The sequence below is a fragment of the Bufo gargarizans genome, chromosome 2, assembly GCF_014858855.1.
Source record: "Bufo gargarizans isolate SCDJY-AF-19 chromosome 2, ASM1485885v1, whole genome shotgun sequence".
In the NCBI taxonomy this organism is placed as follows: Eukaryota; Metazoa; Chordata; class Amphibia; order Anura; family Bufonidae; genus Bufo; species Bufo gargarizans.
The window spans coordinates 18488878-18502299 of record NC_058081.1 but is presented as its reverse complement, the minus strand read 5'-3'; the positions used below and the strand labels follow the sequence as shown (position 1 = coordinate 18502299).

Below are 13422 nucleotides of genomic sequence, written 5' to 3'. Positions count from 1 at the left end.
CCTGGAATGGCCCAAGATATCTCGGCTCTAGTCCCGTCCTCGGATGTTTCTTTAGCACGACCCAATCACCTGGTTGACTTCTTTGCAAAAATCTGACCCAAGTACAGTCAAAGAAAAGGCAGTCGTGATGGTTCTCAACCTAATTCTCTACTAGGTTAGACAAATGATTGACATTTGAGAGGTTAGAATGGTTAGTAAAAAGTTTGAAGATTGTTGTTTTCTGCACCACTTTCCCCCCTTCTCATCGTCCTTAAAACCAGGATGAAGAGAAGCTGGATTAAACATGGTGCATCGTCTCAAGGTTAGATAGAGGGATGAGGGAGGGATGAGAGAGAGAGAGAGATAGAAAAAGAGAAAAGCGACCCTGTCCGTAGTGGAGGTGGAAGTGACAGTTAGGGACTCAATTACCTCGGGTACTGGTTGTTTCAGTAGGCCCGGGTTTAATGGATCCGGCCTGTTTCAGCAAAGTCAGCCCAGATAGAGCCTCCTCTGCTTCCTGCATCGGATCCCTAAACTCAGTTTACCCCTCGGGCCAGGCGTACATCACTCGGTTCTTCCGGATTAAAACTGGGTTCTGTACGCCCTGCTTAATTACCATGATTGACTTTTGCAGCCACCATTGCGCTACCTACCTTCCAGAGGGATACTCCAATTAGTTCCCTTGGACCACCTACTCCATTCTTTAAGGGGCTTTGTGGCCTTCACCCCATAACTAGATCTCATGTACTAAGCAGCCATCTGACCCCACGAGGGGAACTATGTCCCCCCCCCTGAAAATGGATCTGCCACAACCCATCCTTGGTTAACCAAGTCTTACCAGTGTTGCCTGCGTCCAGGGACAAGCTTTTGACCGTACATGGAGGGTACCACCGGCTCATTCTTACCGTACATCGGTCTGACCCCGACTTTTACACAGCCAATGTTGGACAGCTAGAAATCTCTTGCACTGAGGGCGGCCTATTGCTACTCTCAATGCTACTTCCACTCCCACAGGGCATTTAAGCCAGAGCTCCTTTTGCTGGATTCCCAGTATGCCTCCTAAAGGGCTATACACACAGCTGAGCTACGCCTGTGTTTGGCCAGCAACGGCTAGCCAATAAATGAGACCCGCTTTTCTCCAGCTCAATGTGGCTCCTCTAGTCAATCTCCTGCTGATAAAGTAAAAAGAAATACGGGGTTAACCTCTGGTTGTTAAAGAGAGAAGAGTCCTGGAGAACCGTCACTTGGAAAAGAATAATAGAAGGAAAAAAAGTATGCTAAGATTAAATATAGAACTGCAGAAAAATGTAAATATTAATTAATCAAAAACAAAAATAACTGAAAATAAAACCGAAAAAGATGACCTGTAAAAAGGAAAGAAAAAAACAACATAGAAAACTTCAGTTACAGAAAGTCTTGCTATATACATTGAGATTCAGTAAAAAGTAAATTTGAACTTAAAAACTGAAACTCAAATACAAAAACAAAACCTTAGTAACACATACAATTGTATAGGACTGAATTAACAAATCAATGTCTTGGAGGGTTCACCTCAAACCGTACAGGAGAATTTCTACCCACCCAGTCATTGAAATGTTAATTTGCCCAGCCCCAAACCAGCTTCAGATTCATTTTACCAGAGAAGCAGGATTTAACATTACAAGGTCCCAAAACCGTATTTTTTTCTAGCGGAAGGGAAAAATCTATTTAAATTAGGTCTTAGATAAAGACCTTAATTTCCAATTTTCACATTTTAAACGTTCATATTGTGATTTAAAATCTGCCTCCTGGATCCATGACCTTGGCTGTCCCTGGGTTCTCTGCCTTTGCAAAAAAACATGTCTGGGACCATTACCCCACCTTGCTGAATAAACCACTTTACTTCTAGGTGTGGTTCTGGGGTACTTAACATACCTGTGTCTGTTGTCCTTAGCAACGTCACAATATCGCGCAATGTGCCCGTATTCCCTGCATGCAAAATAACGAATAGCTTGCCTCCCTGCACAATGCCTTGTCTAGGCACATAGTCATTTGACTTGGCGCACAACATTAACCATCCTAGCATGGCTAGATCCCACACTACTATCTGTATTGAGTCCACTTACCATGGACTCATCTGAGAAATCTTCTGGCCTTGTGTTAATACTTCCAACTCCAGGGTCAGACACATTGTCCATCCCCATCCCAGAGTCGGTTCCAACATCTGAACCACAGTCCTCAGACTTCTCCATGCTTACAGCCCATACATTTCCTCTAACCCCAGACACATTACTCTCCAACGGTTGTTTCAATAACTCTGGCATTTCCTTTACAGCACCCTGTGCATGCATCAGGCTTTCAGATAAACATTCATTTTCCTTGCACAGCTCAGTATTAACCCTTACAGCACATTCATAATTAGCGCTAGCTTCAGCTGCCTGCTGGACAAGAGATCTCAATTTAACAATTTCCACTTTTAAATCTTCCACTTCTCCTTCCAAACTCAGCTTCAGCCTACAAGACGCCTGATATTTATCCGCTATCCACCCAGAGCATACTTGCCTTTCCTTTTGCACCATTTTTTGGTACTGATCAGGTTTTCTACTGTAGTACCGTATTAATTATGCCAAACAAGTCTACAATTCAGTGTAACAGCCACAGATATAGAAACTTTAAGCAGAATCATCAACTAGGACAATTTTACCGCTAAACTGCCACTAATGCTCATACAATGATTCCTGTATCAGACTGGTCACTGAGCTATACCATAACCGAACACTCAACCGATATCCAGCACAAAACTTACCAAAACAAAATCAAACTGTACATAGAAAGATACAAAAATACAAGATAATTATTCTGGACAAAACTTACATTTCAGGCAAAAACAACCAAACCGCTTTCCATAGCAAACTAACCAAGGTGGCTGACAAACCACATGTCTTAAAGATGGCCGACAAACCACATGGCCTTCACACAAAGGAAATCAAGATAGTATCTATAATATCCAGCAATAGGAACAGTTTCTATATTCCCTGTTCCCCACCCCAAAACCAGACCAAAACCTCCACTCTGTGGGTGATTTACAGGTTAACAATATAAAAATACTCTCTAAATGCTTTCTCTAATGTACAAACACTAAAACCTATTGCTGCCTCTATAAACCTCTATAAAATCGCCTCTTACAAAATCACAGTAATATATAAAAGTTAAGAAGTTTAAAAAAAAACACAATACCCTGTACTGCTCAGCACACACATCACAATCTCTGTACAATCAACTCAGATCCACCAAAAACTACACAACGGAAAAGCTCTTGTCTTATCCTTACACAAATAGAGCGAAAAATGTTCTTTTAACAAGCAGAAATTTCCTCTGACGCAGCAGACAAAACTACAGTTTACTATTCTCTCCCTTTTACCTGCTGTGCAGAGAAAAAAATCAGTTGAATCCTTCCAAGCTCGCCATCTGTTGTAGAAATATTAATATTAGAATTCTGCTCTCCAATGTCTTTGTGTAAGAAAAGGTAAAAATCTCAATCCCCCCTGCCCAGTCTGTTTCTTTTATTTACTAACAAAAGGTGTAAAAGGGGATGGCCCAAAACAAGGATACAGGAAGTGATGACATACAGGAAGTGATGACATACAGGAAGTGATGACATAGGAAGATGAGAACATAGCCAGCTCACAAACACATGTATCCTATAACCACTGGAGCGAACCTTATCTAGCCTTGCTCAGTGATCTTGCTCAGTGATCAATGCCAGATAAAGTTACTATGATCCTCATGCATTTGTTTATTTACAGGACAACGTCATTATCTCCAGCGGCTGATCAGGCGCACTAGAGACAACAAACGCACGTTCCTTTCATATATTGTTCTCATAACAAATGCATCCACGCCAAGCCAATAAATCCACACCTTGTGCGGGGGCCGTAGCCGGCGTCCATACATCAGACAACAAAACACTGCTCTGCTGAACACATCAGCCTCCCCCGGCCCACAGCCCAGTGCTTAGCACACGGAGACCTCTGCGCCCAGCGGCTATGACAGGACATACACAGGAAGATATCCACTCCAATGGTTGTAAATAGTTGAACCGTTCAGCAAAAGGAAGTTTTGGTTAACTACAACATTATGTTCCTCAATTATTATTTACAATAAATCGGTGTGCCACCGTTACCGGCACTGGCGTCTCGAACTTAAAGGGATCTTGCCACCGGCACATTAAAAACCTGCAACACCCAGGGCACCTCACCTACCACTTGGCCTGGTCCCTATGCACAGAGAGTGCCCCAGAGGATCTATGTGCCAGCCTCTCCATCACTGGTGTACGCCTGCCCAGGGTATATGAAAATCTGTAAGTACCAGAAACACCCTCGGTTAGTAACTACCCCTGTAACCTCACCATCGCTCAAACCCTTCAGGGCTGCATACTGCACAAACTCCACTTCCAGGGTCTCACATTTTAAGAGCTCCCATTGCACAGAGCCATACTCTGTCACAAAGGTCAGAGACACAGTGGCATCAGTCTCTGGCCCTCTCTCCAGAAAGTCCAGCACTTTAGGCCTGACCTGAGGCATCTGCTGGCGGGCATCTAGAGTGACCCCCAGCGGGATTCCCCTAATCACTGGCTCGCAGTCCTTCTCCCACGGATGATACCAAGCCGCAGCCTTTTCACAGGTCAGTTTAAAAAAAAATATTTGGCCAACTGGCCCTTTAAATAACCGCACAGAAAAATAGTAACAAGAGTCCAGAACATCACAGGCCACAGCTCCACTGGACGAAAGAGGCTTCCGGCTGTTTAAGCATCACACGGCAACAAAGCAGCACTCAGTAGCACCTTCTCTTTGTCTTGTTGCCCTTCTTCCACGCACAACTTGCCCGCATTCTCCACCAATTGTAAGGGATCGCCTCTTATTCGGGGGTCATTCTCACAATGATCTTCATCGACCACAGGGTTAGGGGCCAAACATTGCTTTATTTGGCACCTCAGCAAAACCAAAACAAACAATACAAATAAAACACCTGCCCGGCTGGGCTCTAGCTAAACATGAGGACTCCCTACCTCACTGAAAGCCCTGTTCACACACGGGAAGAACCTGCGGCTTTTCCCAGCCTAACAATTCAGCACTTCCAGGCTGTAACAAGTCCAGTACCCTTTGGGGGATTGTGGCCCAGAAGTCCTCCTGACTCTGGCCTAGCAACCGTCGATTACAAGACCTCGCGGAGTCCCCCAAAGTTCAGGCTAACACCTAGCCCCGTGGCCCCTCAGCCAGCTCTGAGCCCACTTGTACAGAGCCTTCCCAGGCCTCTACTGCACACAGACTCTTCCTCCTCCTAACAGTCTGGACTGGGCTCTTATCCCAGACTGATGGTTCCACCTGGTGTGACCTCTGACCTGCTGATTGACAGCGAAGAAATGAAAACTCCTGCCATATGTCTCCCCTAGCAGCCGTGAGGCCTGTCACTGCCTCACAGTATACACGTCGTTTTTTTTTTCCATAAAAAAAGTATACACAGAGTTCTTTTCAGGATATAATTTGTCTGCATATATTTCTTTTTTTAGAAAAAAACAAAAAACAAAGCTTTTATCACTTTTACTAATAATTAGAATAGCGGTCTTTTGGTGTGTGTCATGTATACAGATAAAGGTGTTTGATTTCATAAAAAATGCACATAAATACACACACCTATTTTTGACATATATTTGAACAAATCTTTATTTGAATAAATTTTTGGTTGTTTGTATAAAATAAAATGCAGAGCAGACATTTCAGCGCTGAAGACGCCTATGCCTTTCTTTGTTCCTCCAGTGAGGAACGTTGTGTGGAAGAGTCCAGTTCTTAGTATGAACCCATTGAAGGCAGTGACAAATTAATGGAAAGCTCTGGTGGCTCTGATTGTGACAACCACATGCCACAATCCAGAGAAGGCAGCAGAGTGTAGTTAACAGTGATGAGGAATGTTTGGCGTGTACCAGCAATGCTGTGCCCAGGCCATCTACTGTACAAGTCACATGGCATACCTTAATGGGAAATTTTGAGAAATGTATACCCCCAAGAAAAATCTTGCAGTTGATAAATCCCTAATCCACTCTACTGGCCAACTGTTGTTCAAACAGTACAACCCAAGTAAACGTGCTACATAAGGTGTCAAGATGTATAAGTTGTGCGAAAGTGGTACTGGCAACACCTTTAGGGTGTATGAAGGAAAGGACAGCCAGTTTGATCCCCCTGATTGTCCATTCCATATAGACACGAATGGTAAAATTGTCTTGGATTTAATGAATCACTATGATGACTACGAAGGCTATCATCTGTATGTGGATAACTACTATACAAGTATTTCACTGTCCAGTCACTTGAATGAAAGGAAGACAGTGTCCTGTGGGACAATTAGAAAAAAAAAACATGAGGGGCTTCCTACAGTCACTTGTCAATACAAATTTAAGAAGGTAATGTAAGGAAGGACACATATGTAAAAAGAAGGAAGGTAAGGAAAGACATGTATGGAGAAAGAGGAAATGTAAGGAAGGACATGTATGGAGAAAGAAAAAATGTGAGGAAGGACATGTATGGAGAAACAGGGAATGTAAGGAAGGGCATGTATGGAGAAAGAGGGAAGGTAAGGAAGGACATGTATGGAGAGAGAGGGAAGGTAAGGAAGGACAGGTATGGAGAGAGAGGGAAGGTAAGGAAGGACATGTATGGAGAGAGAGGGAAGGTAAGGAAGGACATGTATGGAGAAAGAGGGAAGGTAAGGAAGGACATGTATGGAGAGAGAGGGAAGGTAAGAAAGGACATGTATGGAGAAAGAGGGAAGGTAAGGAAGGACAGGTATGGAGCGAGAGGGAAGGTAAGGAAGGACAGGTATGGAGAGAGAGGGAAGGTAAGGAAGGACATGTATGAAGAAAGAGGGAAGGTAAGGAAGGACATGTATGGAGAAAGAGGAAATGTAAGGAAGGACATGTATGGAGAAAGATGGAAGGTAGGGATGGGCACATATGGAGAAAAGAGGGAAGGTAAGGGAGGACACATCTGTACTGAACTAGAGCACTACTCCTTTTAGATGCATTATAAAGTCTGAGATTATCATCATATACATGGATCATCCTAAAATGGAGAAATTATTGTTTATGAAAGAAATCAAAATAGTCATTATCAGAAAGTTTCAAAGTTTCTTCAGTATTCAGATGGATTGTCTTCTGCTGGACCTTGTAGGCTGTCCTGTGGCTGAGCAAGATGTCAGGATCTAGGTCCATCTGAGGATCCTCTGGATGCTGGGTTACATCTCTGCCGTGATAAGACATCCTGATATGTGAAGGTGGATGAGAGAACGCTTGTTAATTTACCATCTCTGATCAATTACATCAGGATGAAGCCACCATTTACCATTCTGCATTCATAGAGGGTAATGTCTCCTTTCATTGCCTCATATATAGTATGAACATCGGGTGACAACATAATTCCCACAAATTGGTGACTTTGGGGTACATTTGGGGTTTGCAGCTATGGGAGTGCAGAGAATATTACAGATACTGATGTGTACTACAGTAACCAGCAACATGCAGAAGCAATCAGCTAAAATATCCGAGCAATAGATATAAGGATATTTTATCTGCAGCCTGATCTGGTTTTATATCATAGATTTTTATAATAGATAAAAGTAAAAATGAAAAGTGCAAGCGAGATGAAGAATTTCAGACCAATGTACGAGGCAAAGATGGCGGTTGGTGGATGTAGACGTGACTGGACAGGATCTGTAAGATATAACAGGAGACAGTGGTCAGGTGTCCACAGAATAGAGAAACAGATTTACAGCAAATTCATGGAATGTTCTGATATTTTATTCTCTAGTTCTACAAACCGGATTCCAAAAAAGTTGGGACACTATACAATTCGTGAATAAATACTGAATGCAATGATGTGGAGGTGCCAACTTCTAATATTTTATTCAAAATAGAACATAAATCACAGAACAAAAGTTTAAACTGAGAAAATGTACCATTTTAAGGGAAAAATATGTTGAATCAGAATTTCATGGTGTCAACAAATCCCCCAAAAAGTTGGGACAAGGCCATTTTCACCACTGTGTGGCATCTCCCCTTCTTCTTACAACACTCAACAGACGTCTGGGGACCGAGGAGACCAGTTTCTCAAGTTTAGAAATAGGAATGCTCTCCCATTCTTGTCTAATACAGGCCTCTAACTGTTCAATCGTCTTGGGCCTTCTTTGTTGCATCTTCCTCTTTATGATGCTCCAAATGTTCTCTATAGGTGAAAGATCTGGACAGCAGACTGGCCATTTCAGTACCCGGATCCTTCTCCTACGCAGCCATGATGTTGTGATTGATGCAGAATGTGGTCTGGCATTATCTTGTTGAAAAATGCAGGGTCTTCCCTGAAAGAGATGACGTCTGGATGGGAGCCTATGTTGTTCTAGAACCTGAATATATTTTTCTGCGTTGATGGTGCCTTTCCAGACATGCAAGCTGCCCATGCCACATGCACTCATGCAAGCCCATACCATCAGAGATGCAGGTTTCTGAACTGAGCGTTGATAACAACTTGGGTTGTCCTTGTCCTCTTTGGTCCGGATGACATGGCGTCCCAGATTTCCAAAAAGAACTTTGAATCGTGACTCGTCTGACCACAGAACAGTCTTCCGTTTTGCCACACTCCATTTTAAATGATCCCTGGCCCAGTGAAAACGCCTGAGCTTGTGGATCTTGCTTAGAAATGGCTTCTTCTTTGCACTGTAAAGTTTCAGCTGGCAACGGTGGATTGTGTTCACTGACAATGGTTTCTGGAAGTATTCCTGAGCCCATTCTGTGATTTCCTTTACAGTAGCATTCCTGTTTGTGGTGCAGTGTCGTTTCAGGGCCCGGAGATCTCGGCATCCAGTATGGTTTTACGGCCTTGACCCTTACGCACAGAGATTGTTCCAGATTCTCTGAATCTTCGGATGATGTTATGCACAGTTGATGATGATAGATGCAAAGTCTTTGCAATTTTTCGCTGGGTAACACCTTTCTGATATTGCTCCACTATCTTTCTGTGCAACATTGTGGGAATTGGTGATCCTCTACCCATCTTGGCTTCTGAGAGACACTGGCACTCTGAGAAGCTCTTTTTATACCCAATCATGTTGCCAATTGACCTAATTAGTGTTAATTGGTCTTGCAGCTCTTCGTTATGCTCAAATTTACTTTTTTCCAGCCTCTTATTGCTACTTGTCCCAACTTTTTTGGGATTTGTTGACACCGTGAAATTTAGAATCAACTTATTTTTCCTTTAAAATGATACATTTACTCGGATTAAACGTTTGATCTGTCATCTACGTTCTATTACTAATAAAATATTGACATTTGCCATCTCCACATCATTGCATTCAGTTTTTATTCACGATTTGTATAGTGTCCCAACTTTTTGGGAATCCGGTTTGTATTTTATGAAAAGAAAATCTATGCATATGATGTAGAAACAACCCCATTCAGAAGGCCCATATGGAAATACCCCAAGGCTATGTTCACACCTGTGGGATCTGACATGAATCTTCTTACAGGTTCCAAAATTTATACCAAATCCAATGACAATCACATGCCATGCATCTAAATAAGGTTTCAGCAGATCCATTCATGGATGTGGATCCATAGCAGGGCAAACCGCACATCTACAGCAGAAACAGGGCTGGACTGGTGCACATAGGGCCCAACAGAGGAACCCATTCTGAGGGCCCAATGCCCATTTAAGCAAAAACACCATGTGTTTTATAATAGCATATACAGTAGAATTATATATAGTATATAAAAGTATATAACAGCCTCTGGTCAGAGGTGTACATTATGCCAGAGTGTTCTCCTGATGTATTCTTCTAGCACATCATAGTACATACCTCAGCTGCTGCAGAACATCATAGCACACACCTCAGCTGCTACAGAACCTACTAATATACACCCCAGCTGCTGCAGAACCTCATCATACGCATCTCAGCTGCTACAGAACATCATACTGCACACTTTAGCTGCTGCGGAACATCATAATACACACCTCAGCTGCTACAGAACCTCCTAATATACACCTCAGCTGCTGCAGAACCTCATCATACACACCTCAGCTGCTACAGCACATAATATTGCACACCTCAGCTGCTGCAGAACATCAGAGTACACACCTCAGCTGCTGCAGAACATCATAATACACACCTCAGCTGCTGCAGAACATCATAATACACACCTCAGCTGCTGCAGAACATCATAATACAGACCTCAGCTGCTGCAGAACATCATAATGCCTACCTCAACTGCTGCAGAACCTCCTAATACACACCTCATCTGCTGCTGAACATTCCAATATATACCTCAGCTGCTGCAGGACATCATCATACAGACCTAAACTACTGCAGAACATAATATTACACCTCAGCTGCTACAGAAAATCATAAAACACACCTCAGCTTCCGTAGATCTTCATCACACACACCTCAGCTGCTGCAGAACTTCATAATGCACACCTTAACTGCTGCAGAATCTCATAACACACATCACAGCTGCTAATACACACCTCAGCTGCTGCAGAAACTCCTAATACACAACTGCTACAGAACCTCATAATACACACCTTCACTGCTGCAGAACCTCCTAATACACACCTCAGTTGCTGCAGAACCTCCTAATACACAACTGCTACAGAACTTCATTATACACACCTGAGCTGCTCTAGATCATCATACACACGTCTTCTGCAAAAGAGCATCATAGTACTTAGCTCAGCTGCTGCAGAACATCATAATACAAACCTCAGCTACTGCAGAAGCTCCTAATACATACCTCAGCTGCTGAAGAACTTCATAATACTGCTGCAGAATCTCATAATACATACCTCAACTTCTGGAGAAACTCATAATATACATCTCAGCTGCTGCAGAACCTCCTAATACACACCTCAGCTGCTGTAGATCATCATACACACCTCAGCTGCTGTAGATCATCATACACACCCCAGCTGCTGCAGAACATCATAGTACACACCTCAGCTGCTGCAGAACATCATAATGCACACTTCAGCTGCTGCAGAAACTCCTAATAGGCAATGATAACACAATCGATTATAGTGGGTCAGACTACAGTTACCATCTGATGTGCTAAACCCTATAGATCCAAAATATATTAACAAGTGATGGGTAGCTTATTTCATTTAAAACTTAACATTTAATGATGTATTTAAAGATAAAATTATAGGCCCTTTAGTACTAAACACTTAGTTTTGTAGCCACTGGTTACACTACTCTCCTAAAGGATGGCGGAGATGGGAGAGGACCATTTGCAGGGACAGCAAAGATATTAACAGACAGGATGAAGGGTACCTAAGTACCTAGACAGAAAGACACAGTGCTGGGTCAAAACCCTAAGCAACCCTGTCACTATCTCTCCTTCACCCCAACTGATGCAATGACCCTATTGTCACCCTCCCTAAGTATGGACTGCCCAGCTTTGCCAAATAGACAGAAATAGGTCCTGTTGGTGGTAGGCCAAATGGGTTACAAAGAGGGCATAAAGACTGGTATGGAATGTGCAATGAGTGAGGTCCGGTGTAGGAGCCTTATTCTTATAGGCCACCCACAACACGACACCCCGTCGATCTCACACACATACCAATCAATGTATATATATATATATATATATATACCATCGGTCAAGAAGTCCCGAAAGCGTTTCCTCAATGATATCTGATTCATCAGGGGACAAAATTGTATCCCGGAGGTCCCTTATCATGGGAGGGCTTCTCCGGTGACAAGATTGTAGGAGATCCCTTTACTTAAGGTAAATATCTCCAGTCACAAAAATGGAGTCACAGAGCATATGCTGGTATGTTCAATCCGGTCTAATATCACAGTCTATTTTTCCTCTCTCGGTGGTTGGTACAAAAGTCATTGACTCATAGAGAGAGCGTGATATGTATTCAATGCAGACAGGTTGTTGTATTGACTCAACCAAACATTTCAATGGTATGGATCTAAGGCTAAGTCGATCCCTTAGTCGCACAACCAGTAGGTTGTGATATGGGGTCAAATAAATTAAGCCTTTCAAGGACCCAAATGTGTGGTTTAGTTAGCCTCTTAGTAGCATGGCATGGGGTGATTCCTGGTATTCGATGTCTAATTATATAGAAATTCAGATGCTAAAAGTTAAGTTGCATTAGAATTATTGTCCGGGTAAAAATATCTCACAACCTGGACAATTACCCAGGAATAGCCCTGTACCTTCAATGCCTAAGTGAAACTCCAGTCCAAATCAATAGTGCTCAAACCTAAAGTCAGGTCACAAAACAAATCACATTGATTCAAAAGTGTCTACTTATTGTACATTGTAGCAGACCTCCAAATGATAATGGTAACATCGAGGGTTAAAAGGTCTCTGCAATGTCTTATGCTTAATAATGCTAAATCCTTTTAGTATGCAGGCATCTCAGCAATATCAACTTATCTGTCCAGTCTTAGATGCCGACTGTTTCCAGACAAAGATAGGTGGAGGGTGCTCCCCGGCGTCCCGCGTGTAGCAGTGGCAATGAAGCAATATTCGCCGGTCATTTAAATAGCCGTGTAGCACCGCCCCCATCACACACCCCTTCGCCGTCATGCGGCGTCATTACCACGTCATGTGTCAGCTATTTAGTCTATAGTCACATGACCGATCTTCTCCTTGAGACGCGTATTGTAGAGGCGTGTTTCCTGTTGCCAGGTAACCATCGGAGTGTTCGGTCTTCACAGAGAAGCCGCGATCCGAGCAGTTCAGTTCTCCGAGCAACCAGCCGTTTTCACCTGATATGTGTCGAGCGGCAAGCGTTCTCTACTGTGCATGTGTGAATCGGGTGCATAGTGGTGTAAAGGTAGAGTCAGCGGGCAAGTTTGCTCATCCCTTGCTGCCACTAAAATTCAAATTATAATCCAGTGGTCTGCCTGGTCTTGCAGTTAACCCAGTGGAATATCAGAGTTTATAAGGTGATTCCTTAGATAACTAACGTTCATATACAATTGCTCAGATGCACCTTTAAATTAGCGCTCGTTCTCTATAGATATCCTAGCCAGGTTTGAAGTGGGGCAGTTTAATCTGTTGCTCCATGAATATATTAAAACCTAGCATCCACCTGGGGTGGCAACTGGGACGGGTCCCCCAATATGGAGAGCCGGGTAATGCATTAAGGTTCTATGTAGCAGCTAAATGACAGCTGCTCATTGAGACCCATGGGGACCACAGTTTGAAGATAAAAAATCCACCATTTCTCTCTTTGCAATATTCTCCGGTCCCAGTCACCTCCCCTTTTTGGCCTTGCAACAACTTCAATTCCCATAAATCTCAAATCTGACGCATCTCCACCATGCACCGAGTTGACATGTTTTGCCAGGGGCATGTCTCTGTCGTTCCTGACGTCACCCAGGTGCTCACCCACCCGTCGTCGCAGT

General features: G+C 43.1%; 1 protein-coding gene across 1 annotated transcript in view; it reads right to left on the bottom strand.

The window, feature by feature from the left end:
- Positions 1 to 5644: 5644 nt before the first annotated feature.
- LOC122929228 overlaps positions 5645 to 13422 on the bottom strand; it is a 60324-nt gene continuing 52546 nt past the window's right edge. Inside the window, exon 5 of the mRNA XM_044282735.1 lies at positions 5645 to 7720. Within this exon, the coding sequence (XP_044138670.1) occupies positions 7602 to 7720 (119 nt within the window). The 3' untranslated portion in view covers positions 5645 to 7601. The remainder of the gene's footprint in view (positions 7721 to 13422) is intronic.